At 29.1% G+C, this 17422-nt stretch overlaps 1 protein-coding gene across 1 annotated transcript in view; it reads right to left on the bottom strand.

The window, feature by feature from the left end:
• LOC124494415 (uncharacterized) overlaps nt 1-16125 on the bottom strand; it is a 34858-nt gene extending 18733 nt beyond the window's left edge. The window contains exons 1-2 of the mRNA XM_047057585.2: nt 15831-16125; nt 15260-15752 (exon numbers count right to left, since the gene is read on the bottom strand). Coding sequence (XP_046913541.1) covers nt 15260-15368 — 109 coding nt within the window. The 5' untranslated portion in view covers nt 15369-15752; nt 15831-16125. The remainder of the gene's footprint in view (nt 1-15259; nt 15753-15830) is intronic.
• Between the last annotated feature and the right edge of the window lie 1297 nt (nt 16126-17422).

Raw genomic sequence — 17422 nt, 5'->3', positions numbered from 1 at the left:
CAAATTCGCAATAACAACAGTAACAAAGGAATGATTTTAACAAAATTGAAAAAAAAGATCTCTACTGGATCACATTCTTATAAATTTGTCATAGAGATCATTTTCGATAATTTATCGACAAACATTATCTGACCAGACATGGCCATTCAAGCATTTATGGCCATATGATCATACATTTGTGATTGTGATGCTACTGTATCGAGTTCGGATAGAACCTCGATGATCATCAACTTCATATTTGTCGATCAATCTTTTTTTTTACTTCATAAGGGGTTGGGATAGTTTTTTTCCACTGGAATATAAAATGTAGTTGGTCACGGAAATTGTGCGTGAAAAAATGAAATTTTTCCTTTTGTTTTTTTGGTTTAATTGCACCAAAACTACGCAACTACCTTAAATCGCTTTGATAATTAAAATATGAGTTTGAATCATTTTTCGAAATGAATAGCCGCAATAGTCGAGCAGAAGACAAAGCTAAACAAACCAAGTGTGAAATAAGTCTATGGGACTGGTGTGGTGAACATTGAACAAATTTTTCATCTTAAGCTTGGCTCAATAAAAAGAATATAATATTTGAATCCGGGTTGAACCACAGAAATTTCATTTCATTTCATTTCTTTCGAACCTAAGATTTTTTTATGAGAGAGTAGATTTATCGCATTCATCTACCATCATCACTATGATGATGATGATTCAAGATATGAGCTCCATTAATCTATTCATATACCAGACAACATGACAAGGCCCTTAGCTTTTTCTTCACACATGAATGTCACAATTGTATACACAGTGAGAGAGAAAAAACAGTATTTTTCTGCTGCCATAATATAACATGTCGTCGGTTGATCCATTTCATCAAAATCTATACGAAATATATATATTTATATCGCTGTAGAATCTAACATTCTGTTTTTTAGATTTAAATATGAAAAACCAAATACAAACTTTAGCTACATGAAAAATAAATACGATTCATCCCTGATTCATTCATCTGTCTTGAACGAAAAATGAGAAAAACATCTAGAAGAGAGATAAATAAATAATTGCAACTTAAAATTTACATTTTTATTTATTCAAAATCCTTATACCACATGTATGGAGCCCAGAATTTTTTTTTCATTGGTTTCCTTAGATTCTTTCGTCATTGTCGTTGTCATATTTATAACTAGATACTGTATGGCTTGTTTCAATTCGTTTGAACGATCTCATTCATTTCAGATTTGAATTTAATTCAAATAAAATTTAAATTGGCTTCCTCTTTTCCATAGTCTCGTGTCTCGTTATACCAAATAGAAAAAAAAACTTGGCATCAACGAAATCTGGAAAAAAACAGCAGAAAACACCAATAGAACACATCAAAAGTGATACTGAATGTGTATTTGAAATTAAAAGAGGGGTAAAAACCAAGTAACATGTGGATGGCGGATCAAAATTCATTCAGCTTCAAGTTTCAAAGCCAAAACTTTGGATGAATAAAGGAAATAAAAAAAACAGAAAAAAAGTTTAGGTGTGAATCCGGAATCAGGATGAAAACAAACAAATAAACAAAAATACGGAACATTTCGAATTACATACAAATATAGACAGACAAATGAATATCAAATCATCATACTGGTTAACACACATCACCAAGATAGTATCTTATATATGTTCAAAAACGACACAAGAATGTAATTAGCCGCCAATGTGATTTGTATCAAACTATATTGCTGTTTGTTTATATAAATGAAAGTCGATTGGCTTCTGGTTCCATACTACTTATGTCTGGAAAAAAGAGATTTGGTAATGATGGAAATGACTGATTCGTTGAGTGAATGATTTCGTATACAGAATGAAAAAGATAGAAAAAGAAAGAAATACAACAAATATAATCAGATAAAATTAGAAACTCTAATTTGACAATAATCGAAAGTAAAGGAAAACAACAACAACAACATATGTAGTAGCTAAATGTTAATTTGTCGTGTGATTCGGTAGTCAAGATAATAATCCTATCGACCATCATCATTGTCATCATCTTGGCCTATCACAAATTTTTTTTTCTATCCCGGTGTATGTAGCTATGGTTGACTATGATAATAACAAGAGAAGTAAACGAAAAAAGTTTCGAATACCGAAAAAATTTTCTGATGTTTAAGAAGATGATTTTCCAAATAAGAAAAGTATGCGACAAGTATAGAAATTCAAATTCTAAAAGCGGAAATGAGTATCAAGTCGAAAAAATAAATAAATAAATGATTGATTGATGAGCATGTGTATTAAATGTTTGATAGTCTTGTTGAATCTCATGATGAGCTAAAAAACTCTTTTCAAAGGAATAAAAATTTCTGTCTCATCGGAATGGCGACCGTTTAAATTCACATAAATAAATGGATCAAACATATGGACTTATGAAATGATTGTTCATTGAAATTTTGTATGAGTTTGAAACGATTTTTATATCCAAACACATATATACACACATGCTAGACACAGGTAGAATACAAAGAAATGTCCATTTTGATTGCAAATCAATTGAGTGAGATTACAATTTTTTTTTATTTTTGGTCAAAGCCAAGTTTTTCGATTGTTGATTGTAATGTTAGTTGATGAGTTATTAGGATAAAAGCCTGAAAAGAAAAATATTCGAATTTGCAAATTCGAAAATGATCTTGTTTTTGGGACAGAATTTGGTTTAGAATTATTTTGGCCATATTATATGGAACACATAAATTGCAAAAAGCTACCATACGTGGCTCATAATAACACGATAATCAAAACAAAGCGAAAGAGAGAAAAAAAAATCCGAATGATTGTTGTTGATCGTCAGTTTTTTCCTTCAAATGTACAAAATCAAGTTTCATTGTGAAAATATACAATCGTACAAATCATCGTGTTTTTGTAGTTTGCAAGAATACAGAAAAAAAACACACTGGAAGATGAGTCCAATAAATTTTCGGGTGTGTCATCCGCAGCGAGTAGCAAAATGACCAAATAGACAATCGAACGGACGGAAATATGGAATAAATGTTAGGAAATGAAATATGTTTAGATAAATTGCGTTGTAAACAATAACTAGAAAAAAAGAGGCAAATCTCAAAGTCAAAATATTGGAAATATTATGGCAAAAGCAAACTAATAATAAGAAACTAATAAGCTAATGACAGTTAAATTGTTTGGTTTTGTTTGTTCATTGTGTTTTTCGGATTCATTCCATGTTTTTTGATGTGTTTGCTGCTTTTTTTTTGTTCTAGGATGACCATCGCTGAATAGATACAAACATAAATACACACATACACACACACCCACTGTTGCTATTAATGAAATCAATGTATATGACCAATGACGGCGAATGTTCGTGACAATACTAGGGATACAAACATTGAGATTTATATATTCCATTCTAGACAAAATATTTTTCGTCAAGAATGTACATGAAGGCAGATGAGAAAAATAAAGAAAAAAAAGGCAAAAAAAATATATATTGCCTGTGGTGTTTTTGGCTGATGTCTATTTTGAGTTGATGTTCTCGAATCGAATAGAATCGATCATTTCAATTCAATACTGTCAATAGAAAGATTGGGAATTAATTATCATTGTGTCAATAGCACCACGTGTCTTGTCCGATTCATTTGTCCATTCTATCATCAGGAGTTTATTTATTTTTGCTTTTCATTCTTCTTCTATCTGTTCTTTTTCAGACAAGCAAGCAAGCAACATCTTAACTTTTAATCAATTAATCAATCGATTACATGAATTTCGCATGGCAGAACCCAATTACAACTGACATCATTTTGCTGTCGTTGACGATGACGACATGAAAAGAAGAAAGATAAAAAGTAAATTAACTCTTTGAATCCTTTGCTTCAAATCGATCGATTTTATTAATCGTCAACAAATCGAATGGTTTGTTTCAGTAAAATGGCGAATTTCATCCCTTAGGGTTTTCAACGTTCTCTTTATATCTCGTGAGACTAAACACGATTAATCAATTAATTATTTTTTTCCTTTTTGAGGCTAATTAGAATTGTTTTTTTTTTTGAGTATAGTAATCCATAAAATTAAGCTATAAAATAAACAATTTAAAATAAATCTAGGATAGAATTTCGTTTATAAATAGTTCATATTATAGTTGTGAAAAAAAATATCGAAAACATTTCAATATCTAAACACATTGAAATTCAATCTTTTCATTTAAAAATGGCGCCTTTTACACTGTTTATTCGTATTTTAAACATTTAAATCCCCGTTATAAGAATGACGTATGACGGATTTAGTCAGTCAGCAAGCCAGACAATGTTTATATTTCTTTTGAATGGCCATCATTCCACATTAGTTTTCTCGATCAAAAAAAAAAAAAAAAAAAAACATAAACACAACCAATAAAAAACGGTAACGATTCTTTCTATAGAAACCGACAACCACAACAACTGATGAACAAAATGATTGTGAATGAAAGCAACCAACAATTATTCAACAACAACAACAACAACAAAAAAAGAAAAACCAAGGATAAACCAAACTATTTTGTTTTTATCTATCTATCTATAATTCTTATTATTTTTCTATTTATGTTGTATTCACTATAACATACAATGAATGGCGACAACACAAGACTTAAAGAAACCATAAGATAGAAAAAAAAGTGAGCCAATTTGAAAGTCAAATAAATTTAGTTTCACTATATATACAAACACATAAGTAAATGTATATTTTGTCGAATAGTACTGGAAAAAAAGAATCGAAAAGCAACTAAAAAGCTACTAACCATACAGGAATCTTGTTATGCAAAAGTTGATTCTAATCTATATCATATCCAACATTTCGTTTCTCGATGTTTTTTTTTTTTTTTGAATCTATTCTCAATGCTGAATTCGGACTTGATGTGTGTGCATTACTCAAAATAATCATAATACCATACTTTTGTGACTAATAACACACGGGTTATATTCATGAATTACATTCATAGCATACAAAATGGCCTATAGAGAGATAGAGAATAATGCGGGTTATAGTTGAAAAAAATGCGGCACTTGTAGCAATGAGCATGGCAATATATTTACGTCTGTAAAAATAATGAGCATGGTAGAAAAAAAATAAGAAGAATAGAAAAATAGCCGAACCTTCATCATTATCAGAGAAAAACAAGAAATGCCAAGAAAAAAGAATTAAGGAAAGTTTTCCATACATAAGAATTCTTGGTGTGTGTGTGTGTGTGTATGTGTATGAATTTGTTTAGATGAAATTCATTATCGATTTTTTTCCAATTCTACCTTTAAGAATGATGGTCTAGTTTTTGAATTTAGACTGAACCAAAATCAATCAATCAATCGATTGGTTATGGCTAATGATCAATGTTTTGTGTGGCATATATTGAAAATCATTCTATTTTTTTCAAATCATCATTTCACAGAATCAATCCAGAATTATCCTTTTGTTGCTCAGTTACCAATTTGCAATACAATGTTGCACAAAAAAAATGTGTTGTTGTGTGATTGATTAAGTCAATTTCCAATTGTCAATTGACAAATTATTATTTTATATTATTTTTCTCAAATGATGACATTCATTGAACACAATATAATTGCTTTTTGTCTATCCGCTCATATAGCCCATCAATTTAGATGGTTGCTATAGTTTAGTTGATGATATTTTTATGTATCCAATTAGAATAACAACAGAAAAAATTATCAATATTTCTATTATTTTATAAAAAAAAACAGTGTTTAACAACACAAATAAAAGCGAATCAAAACATTCAATAATTCTATTCAAAAATTGATATTTATATAACAAATTGGAATAATCATTTTATGCTCACTTATATTGAAAAAAAAAAAATTGATAATTGACAAGACAACTATCGGAAAAAAAATTTTTTATTTGAAATTCTTAGGCATCATTCTTTTGACTATGTACAAGCAGCAAGACAAACATATATTTCTGGTATCCATATGTCACATACAAGAGGTATTGGTTCTAGTATCTTGTTGATTCCTTGTTTTACAAATCGGCAAAATAAAAACAATTCATTTTGTTTTTTTATATAACATTAATTCATTGTCATTTTTTTTTTGTTTGGAGAAAAAACAATTGATATCATTTTGTATGACCAAAGATGATGTTGATGATGGCGACATTTTTTTCTATTGTTTATAATAAGACATTATTTGTTATTCACATAATCGATAACAAAAAAAAATATTGGACTCTAGAGAACAACATAACAACAAAAATATGACTCAGATTGATGATTACACCAGATTCTTTAGTAGGCTGTTTATGTGCATAGATAGAAAGAAAAATTCTCGTGAAATTGATTTCATTACTAAATACCAAAAGGATTGTTAGTTATTATTGTAATAGAAACATTGAAGTGCAAGAAATTTATGAATACAATTATAATGGAACATGCGGTCATCATCATTATGATGGTTATATTTATTCATATGTAAAGATTCAGATTTTTATATTGTCCACATTGTTTTCAATGAAAAATAAAATAAAAGAAACAAACAATCGAATATTCCATTGTCTTGACTCATATCATCATTCATCGTTTACATTCTTTACTTTCATTCATAAATTTATTTTCACGCTTAATTTCCATCATGTTCAGTTTCAAAATCGTTGCACAGTTTTATTTAATTTAATGATGATATCATCATTATGAGTTCAAAATCAACATGAAAATTTGAACCCATCCTGTATATATACAAATGGACATTGTATGTTATACCATCCCCCCACATCAATCCATTAATGGTTGAAATCTTGTGATTTGAGCTCGATGATTGAATTGTACAATGTTACACGAACGTTCGATGGTCATGTTATAATTGAATCTAAAAACGATTTCGCTGATACGACCTCACCATTGAGGTCATAGCATAGATTGATTATACAAATTTCGGATTAAATGGAATGTCGATTTATAAATTATAATTCTAAAAACCAAACAAAAAGAAAAACCACCGCAAGTGTACAATCAGTGTGTTGGGGGTTATCGGTTTCGACAAGGGAACAAAATTTTAGAAAAATAAATTAATTATTATTATTTGAAAGTGAAATTGAAAGAATTCGATAGAAATTTTCAATGATTAATGTTATGCACATGAATTTCTCAATGGTCTCGACATTTTTCAAGTGGTGGACCGACAACACAAAGCAAATCGAAATTCGTTTGCAAGGAATCATATGGTTTTTTTTCATGGCAGGAAGAAGCAAAGCGAAAAAAAATCATTCATTCATTCATTCATTAAAATTAGTTGAATGAATGTAACCCAAATGATAATGCACAAAACAAAGAATCGAATCCCAAAACTCAATGGAGACCGCCACTTTTTTCTTTCAATTGTCATATTGCATCGTTCACCGTTAATCACACAGGCCATATGGATGGATCAGACTAATTGGATTCAATAATTAACTCTTTTAGCTAGAAAAACTCAATGGAAGAACTTTGTTTTAATTTGATTGTTATCAAATACGTTCATTGACTTTGAAATGATGATTATGAACAACCCATTTTGCTACCAGTTTTGAATACTTTTTTGTTTTATATTCATCTATATCTATACTCATCTTAGCACAATATAATTGAAAACATGAAATGATCGTAGCGGCTCTCATGTGAAATGTTTTTTTACCGATGAAAAAAAAATGGAAAATTACAATCATCAAATGCGAATCTACTTGCCAAAATAACCAATAACAAATTAAATAGGATCAAATGATGAAAAAAAATGAAAACAAATCAAAAACACATAAACACCAACTACAATAACAAGAAATTATTATTATCATGAAAATATACATTCTTTGATTCAATGGTAAATTATACATTAAAAATGAATGAATGAATGAATGAAATAAAAATAAAAATGTAAGATTTTCATCACTTCAAAAATACATAAGCCATGCCAACAACTATAGTGGTGGTGATTGGTAATAATAATAATAATAATAATATATACAACCAGAATATATGTGAACAAACCAGAATGAAAGAAATTGAATAATACAACCAATTTGTTTGATATAAAAAAAGGAAAAAAATTAATAGATTATGATCAAACATCTGGAATCATTGGCGTCGGCAATATTCTTTTTTTCTTTCTCTCATTCTCTTCATATCATGGTTATGGCTATTCGACAAAAAAAAAATTGGAGATATTTAGGGGAAAAACAAGGTACTGTAAACACTTCATGCAAACAGAATGATCGTATTTTTTTTCTTGTATTAATATTATACAACTTCGACATCAACGATACAATGGCGACATAAAAAAAAGATCAATTGATCATCAAATATAAAAGGGCAAATAAAATTGCCATTTTGTATAACGATGAACAATTTTTTGGAAAAGAAAAGAACAAGGGGCTAAACGTTTTACGAATGAAATGTGTCATCGAAATAACAACAACAACAACCAAAAAAAAAAATTGAAGATTCTTTCCAATTCAGGCACAAAATACAGAATTTTAGTTGAATGAATATGAGAAAAAAAGAAAAAAAACAGGCAAAGAATCGAGAGTTTGATAAGTGATTGACGAAGAAAAAAAAATTTATTAATTTATATCATCACTCATTCTTTTGATTCTGGTTTGTGATTTGATATTATTTTTTTTTCTCATAAAAAATGAGAAAAGAAAAGAAAAATCCAAAAGTATCTCAAACCAATACATCATCATCATCATCATCACCAATAGACATGAATTGGGCAACAATTCATTCGGGATCGGCAGAGACCAAAGATTAATGAAGCTTATTAACAATATCATACAAATTACATAAAAGCATTTGATTATATACACACACATACAGTTCATAAGAGTGATGGGAATGAAAATGATAATCATCATCATCATATGGTACATATCGCATCTTTACTATTGTCATTTTGTTACACACACACATACACACAAGAACGTGAAGAATGATATATTCTTTCCGTTACAATTTCTAGATTTTTAAACTGAATTCAAAAATCAAATTGATTGAAAAAGTATTTTTTTAGGGTTGGTTGAATACCATATATATATCGATAATGCAAAAAAAACATTGAAACATTTTGTTATTCAAAATCGAAATATCAAGAATTTTTTATCCTTTTTTATTCGCCTTTTTAAGTTCAAATGGGACCCGAGAAACAAGGCAAACCTGCATTAGCAAACTAATTGAATTGTGCTGTCTTATACATTCTGAAATGCATGACTTGTGTCTATTTGTATGAATCATGTGTAGGCCAAGTTTATTTTGACAGGCAACAAAAAAAACACCATGACTATCTACACTACATTTGAGACATTTAGGAGTACAGGAACTCAATCATCTGTTTCAGGAATATAACAGGACATATATTTTTTTTTTTTGGTGAGAGAAAGTCACCTGAACACAAACCAGAATATATTTTTCTTTCTTTTTCTTCACAGTTTTGAAAAGAGGAGAAAAAGAAATGAACGAAAATATCCGCAAAAAAAACGAAAATAAACCACGCGCGACAACCACACACACACACACACATACAGAATTTTGTCGGATAAAGGCTGATTGAGAAAAAAAATGAGGAAACCACACAGACATAACATTCCTAGCAAATATATAAGCCAGAAAAAAAATTATGAAGAAAAAACCCGAAAAGAACCCATGTGACAAAAGCAATCGAGTTAACGTGCAACGGTCCGGTGAGTTTGGCAATAGAGCGAAAAGAAGCCGAACCAAAGGGAAAAAAACCACCAAACAACTCAAGGCCCCAATGGATGGAAATAAAATAGATAGCTATGAAAATCATTTTGAGAATGAGTGAGTGAAGATCCGGCAAAAAAAAGAACAAGAAAAATTACATATCCATATCTTTTTATTTCTGAAATTGAATAACCCATTTTCATTTATCGAATGAATTATTGCCTTTAAATTCTATGTACTCTTTATCGTTACAAAAAAGAAAGGAAATAATTTCGTAGAAATGAACAAAATCTGAACAACCAATCCATACACACATTGATCAAAACAAAACAAAAAAGTCAATCATCGATTCCAGAGACCATGATAATAAAGATTATTGTTTCAGTAAGAAATACAAAAAAAACAAAGATTTACTACCATTAAGATTGACTAATAATTCTACAAGACAGATGTAATGATTTGGAAGATCTAATTCCACAAAAAATCGAATGTCCAAGAAAATGAATGAAAAAAAAAATAAATAATGCATTTAGATTTTTCATCACTAATTTGTTGTTGGTATTTTATCAAAATCATTTTAATCTTAGATTCCATGACTTAATATAAGAGATAAGATTTTTAAAATTTTTATTTTTACCTCTCCAAACATTGATTATGATGATGATGATGATGATGATCAAGAATCAGCTAAATCTAATCAAAAAAAATAATAGATCGATAGATTGTATTTAGAACATGGATTGATTCGAATAGATTAAAAAAAAATAATTCGAACGGTATCAAAACACGAAAAAAAACAAAACATTTCAGGATTTTCAGATGGGTCAAATGAATCAAAAAAAGACTCATCATCCATGAAACTTAAAATAAATAATTTATTGACAAATCTACCATACTACACCACACACACACACACACACATATACAACTTCATCGACAAATTCTGAAGAGATCCAGAAACTGGAAAAAACAAAAGGCCCATAACAGCTAAATGAAGCAGCTAATTTGAACCAACGAAAAGAAACACTAAAAAAAATGAACTAAACAAGTCAAAAAGCTTTTTTGTATGGGGAGGATTTAACAAATGACGAGACAATCACAATGATGATGATGATGATGATGACAGGATTTGGGCTTCATAGGGCAAGACATTACCGCGTTCAGTACGTTTACCATCACCACAATTGGATCATTCATACATTCATCCATTTTGTTTGGAATCTCACTAAATTAACTTTAATGAAACTGGCTGAAAAAAATGGACAAGTGTATTTCAAATCTAAACTTGTATCGGGTATAGGCTGAAATAATAGAATGTCAATATTATTACGACAATGAAAACGATGACGACGACAAGTGGATAAAGTGAAAAAAAATTTTTTGTTTGTTTGTTTGTCCTTATGTGTTTGTGTATGTGTGTGTGTGTGTAAAACAACAACAACAACAAAAACAAAATGGTTCCAACAAACCAACAGAGAAAAAAAATCTGTTGTTATATTTAGTTTTTGTTTCCAAAGATTCGTGCCTTGAAAACTAATACCCTAGACATACGGAAATGTTATGCACATTATTTTTTGGTTAGAATCATTCATGCAATACAAGTGAAAGTGAAAAATGTCCCCCAGGCCCAAAAAAAAACAAATATAAAATCACCATCACCATCGACAACAATAACAATGACCCGAAAAGAGAATCACAATGAAAAATGTTTCATTCAGTTTCGGCACGTGTTTCAAAAACAAAATCTGCAATAACAAAAAAAAGCCAAGGGTAAAAAAATATTCCATTTCACCCCTCCTAAAGAAATGGTCACATGGACATGGATAGAATCCAGAGATCTATCTGCAAAAACAAAAAAGAGAGAGAGAAACAACAGAAAGCAGAGAATGAAGAAAAGAATGAAGACAATAAACATGATCGTTAATGTGTCGTTTGTTGTTTTCAACAAGCAAAAATGGTCCATTCAATTCATTTCATTTCATTCATTCATAGCAAATCGTTTGGAACGAAACACTATACTAAATACACAGACACAAACACAATATAGTTTTAGTGAAAAAAAACATGCATTATACATCTTAATAATAATGATGATGATGATGATGACTATGGACAAAAAGTGCAAAGAGGATGAACAAAATGACAACAACAACAACAACAACACCAATCAAATGAAAACGAATTTTTCCCATCATGCCTATGGTATAACAAACCAATCCATAACAGTAGACAAGAAAGGTGATTCTATCCATATATGTGTGACACAATTTTTGTAAATAAAAAATAAATGAAAGCCAGAAATCAATTCAGTTTGAATTTCTATGTGAAAAAAATGAACATATTTTCATTCATTATGGTCATATTTCAATTCATATCATCCATCAAATCTTTCAATCAATCATTTCTTCATATATAAGGTTTACATAAATTTTTTTTTGTTAATTAAACATTGTCGAGTGTTAAATGGTTTGACTTGGTCGATCATAGTTCATTGGTCATTCGAGAGAGAAAAAAAAGGTAAACAGTTCATGAATAAAGACAAATAGAATAAAAGTTCTATTCGATTAGTATCATCCAAAATGATTATGATGATAACAAACAACAGAAAATATGGACGAAACGAAAACAGAAAAAGAAGAAAACTTTTTTTTTTTTTGGTATATAGATGAAATAACATAAAACAGACCATTATTGATAAAGGAATAGATTCCATTATCTAATCACACAAAATTAACTGACATGACAGACACACTTATGTGTATGTGTACTTCCTGTCTAATGTTTTTTTTTCGTTTCACATTTGATTTATCCGTTTTTTCTGTTTTCAAAAGAAAAAAAAAATTTGTACCCTAACAAAAAAAAAGCTAGATCATCATCGTCATCATCTATTGCTCATTGAGAATCGATTTGGGGTAAATAATCGAGTTTTATTATTTTTATTATTATTGGCTGTTTGAAACAAAAAATCGTTAGAAGCAATGTTTGTTGATGAACTAAAAAAAAAACAAATACCATACATTTAGACTGACTCATTAAATTGAAGAAAACCTTTAGTTGCTATCAAAGTTTTATCGACTAGGCTCGATAATTAAGCCAAAATATTCCCTCTCTTGTCTGTCTTAGTAATCATTCCTTCCATTTTAGTGGAAAAAAGACGTTTTTTCCAATGTTTTGATCGTCATATTCAATGTTGAATATGTAAAAAAGTAATATATCCATAATGATAATAAATAGAAAAAAAGATCAAGTGAACGCATTGAAATGAAAGTGTATCAAAGAATCGACAAGTAACGAAAAAAAAGCTGTCTTATTGAGAGAGTTATGAAAATAGTGAATGAAAAAAACGATCGTGCTAGTCGAATAAACTAATAGGTTCGAATCAATCATTTTTAAATAGTGATTCAACTTGATAGATACAGGAAAAAAAACAGAAAGCAAGAATATAATCGACAGACATTTTGAATGTTGACTACGACAAGTCACAAAACAAACAAATTTTTGTTGCTGCCGCCGTATTGCCGCGTTGTTGTCAAATAATGATGTTATAGTTTTTGTATTATATCCCAATGTTTCTTTCAAAGATTTGGCCATTTCTTTTTGCGTTTGAAATGTTCACCAAAAAAAAAAAAAAAAAAAAAAAGAGAGGGAAAGAGAGAATAAAAGTGTCATCAACAACAATAACGAAAAAAAAAACGGAAAAAAACGATGCGATTAGTTATTAAGTTGACACATTTTAGGCACAATTCAAATGAACGACAGCCAATATATCTATCGACAACATAACAATCATCGACATCATCATCATCATCATCATGATCATTCACAAGAATAATATAACTAAAGATTCTTCTTTTTTTTTATTCGGCATGTATACAAGTCATCGAGAAAAACTATGATTAGACAATGGCAAGTGAAATCTAAAATATATTCCATAAGGATCATAACCGTATCAACCGTTACAAACAAATAAACAGAGAACAAAAAACGATCCATACCTCACCGGCAATTTATCCAATGTGTGTGTATGTGTGTGTGTTGTTTATTGCATATCATAAATTATGATATATCATCATCAACAGCTAAAAAAAACATGAAAAGTTTTTCTCTTGTTGTTTGGCTTACGATAAAGAATAAATGGGATCAATTTTTTCCTCTTTTTTTTTATTCTTGTATATTTTTTTTATAGCCGGTTTATTGGTCGTTTATTTGGTTGGTTATAGAATTTTTTTATATCTTTTATATAAACAAATCAGTGTGCCCTTTGTATACACATACACACGGTTGATGTTAAGGTTTTTATTTTTTACAGAATTAAGTAATAATAATAATTCGCTTTCTTTTCTTGTTGTTGTAGTTTTTGTTTGTATGTATTTCAGCCTATGTTTTTTTCATTCACAACAATTGAATAAAGTTATAGTTATAAGCCATGACAAACAACAATAACAACAACATGAATTCTAAGATCTTATCAAGGTATTAGTCGATTTCAAATACCCAGTGTGTGTGTATTGGAGTACGATGATTAAATGAATACTCAAAATATAATGAATAGGAAATAGTTTCCTGAACAAAAACACAAAAACAAGTACACATTATTGATTAATGGATTAAATTGTTCCGTATATTATTATTATATAACTACAGAAGATTCTATTTGTCATTTTTATCTCATCAAAGACCAAGAAAATCTGTAAGTTGAATGGCTACTATACTGAATAAATGGATAAAATTGAAAGTATCAAAGTCTCTAGTATTCAAATGAGAAAATTTTCTCTTATTTGTTTTTGGTTTTTCATTTTAAATGCTGACAGTCAACATGTTAATTTAGAAACAAAGAAAATGATGTCATTTTCATACGACGACGATGATGATAATGACGACCGAACAACAAAAAAAAAATTTTAATGGAATCCAATGTAAAGTTTTTTTTTCTTGTGTTTATTTATGTTTCTTCTTTTATATTCAATGAGCTTAATTAAGATTGCATAGAACAAGAATGAGAAATGAAATAAACTAGAACAACGAATAATTCTCTACTAGTATACTGTATACATTTAAGATTTTAGTATCGTCATCATGGATGATTTATGAACACACAAACACAAAACACGCATTTGACAGCTTTTTTAAAAAGGGCAAGGTAAAAAAAAACACGTGTGTGTAACTTGAATTTTCAGAATAATGGGCGATGATTATCATGATGGTGAGAACATCGTATCATTATAATCGCTGTTTAACGATCCAACAAAAAACAAAAAAAAGCTCGCATGTATATGTCCTTTCATTCTGTTAATTAATTGTGTAAAAAAACAAATGAACAAAAAACGTTAAAAAAATATGAAATATGATCTCATGACGTTCAAAAATATACAAAATTAATGATGAACAAAAAAAATCAAATGAAATGCTTTATAATAATGATGATGATTATCGAATAGACAGCTGTATATAAAAAAAATTGAAAATTAAAACATGAAAAATTCAACATGAACATCAATCAAGATCAATAAACAGAATTTTAAGTAAAATCATATGCTAATCAATCTAGATATTGTTAATTAATAGTAAAAAAAACGAAAAAAAATACTGTACCCAACAGAAATGAGTGAACAATCAACAATGGAACGATGCCAAACACAAAGGATTGTATTGATTCAATCCTTTTGGTCATTGATGGAATGCAATCCGATATGAACATCATGTTAACGATGATGACCGTTACGGATAATTTGTATTTGAAAAAATCGGATTTGAAGACTGTTGTTATTGTTGTTGTGGCTGAAATGTCAGAAAATTAGATTGAAATTCATCCTGGTAAATTGACCAAGTTTATCTATAGTGTACACAAAGGGAAAAAATATAAATATTGTTCACTTGACCAATCATTTGGAACAAAAATACACGGAAAAAAAACAAATGACATGGACGAAACGGTTCAGCCAAACAAATACTGATGAAAAAAAATCGATAATTACTAATTGGTGAAAGAAAAAAAATTTTATATCATCAAAACGGTAAAGTTTAACCGAATTCAATTCCCGAGAGTGTCCGGATCGACTCGTCGTTGCTCGCCGGTATAAATCATCTACAATAGTTGGCGAAATGGGAAACAAAACAATAGATTCAATTAACATTTGATTTAAACAACAAATTGAATACGGACCCTTTTCTTCCGGTTAATTTAATTAAAGAGCAAGTAGTGAAATGCATTCAAGTGTAATGGACAGATGGGAAATATTGAAAACAAGGAATGAATGTTATTAGGAAATGAGCGATAATTTTTTCACAATTATATGGAACACACACAGGTCGATGAGAAGAAACAGGCTGTTGATATTTTTTTTTGTTTTGTTTTGTTTTGTTTTTGGCGCGCACAAACAAAAAAAAAATTAGCAGTATTCAAGAATTACGTTTCACGCGATCTGGATTCTGTTTTGGTTGGTGGTTAAACGATGAATGAACAAGATCGAATCATCAAACAACGCACAATGAATTTGAGAAAAGTACACACACACATGTGTGTGCACACACAAAATAAATTTGGACATGCGCATTTAAAATACTTAGAATTACTTGATTCCTTTTTTTTGACACACAGGAATTAAGCAACAGCTTAATATAAAATGAATAAGAATGTACAGTATATTATGACATATAATAATTGTGATTTGTATTTCTTGTTTAATGATGAAAATATAAAGGTTTGTATTTTTGTATGTTGAAAAGTATTTTTTAAAATAAAATATTTTAAATTTTTTCGAGACAAAACAAAACAAAAATCCCTTATTCGATGACAAGTAAAGAGCTTTACATACAATTTACATGATATTATCATGTTTTCATATAAAATTCTGGATCATCATCATGGATCGGGATTTGTCCCCACTTTCTATATTGTTATGTATATAGCGCGTGTAATAAATTTGTCACATCAATGAACTAGGAAATTTTTTTTTTTTGCTATTCTTCGTGTCTTCATCCAGTAAATCTCCAGTTGTTTTCGTCATCATCGTCATCTTTTTAACTACCAAACGACGACACGAACTAGCCGATATCAACATGATTATGTAATAGTTGGTGTATAGTCAAGGCATTAAAATTCATAACATTTCAAGCTTTATTTTGGTCTGTAGTCGACTATTTTTTTATGTGACATACATGAATTTTATTTTTTTTTTTTTTTGAAATGATTTTGACCACGAATGAATGATGAATATAACGAAAGAAATTTTTTATTATATGATTTCTTGATTCCCTAAATGACAATGAAATATTTTCAATGAATCATTTTCATTTGAAATTCGACATGATTCTTATTCTGTATATTTGTGTGTGTGAATACTGGTCATAAAAATTTCCATTTCACTATTTTTGTTTCCGAATTTCAATCTTGTTCTCTTTATAGATTGGTTCGCTAGCTGAAGTCTTTTTTATAGAATTGAGAAAAAAAAATCAAATATTTATTTCATGATTATGATATGATGGTCGATTTCAAATTAGAATATATCGAAACTTATGTTTTGATTCAAATTTGTTTTGGATCGATGTGCAAAGTTTTTTTTTCGGGTAATCTAATCGTAATTTCATTTATCATCATTCACTTGTCAAAAAAAAAAACTTTTATTCTCCATCATCCATCCATGCTATATCATAATTAAACAATTAGCCAAGTTTTTTTTCCTTTATTATTCCATTTCTCAATTTCCTGATTTCAATTATATACGACATTATTGAAAATTCAAAAGATGAATAATG

The sequence above is a fragment of the Dermatophagoides farinae genome, chromosome 2 (genome assembly GCF_024713945.1).
Source record: "Dermatophagoides farinae isolate YC_2012a chromosome 2, ASM2471394v1, whole genome shotgun sequence".
NCBI classification, from domain to species: domain Eukaryota; kingdom Metazoa; phylum Arthropoda; class Arachnida; order Sarcoptiformes; family Pyroglyphidae; genus Dermatophagoides; species Dermatophagoides farinae.
The sequence above is the reverse complement of the archived record's forward strand: the minus strand, read 5'-3'. Positions and strand labels throughout refer to the sequence as shown.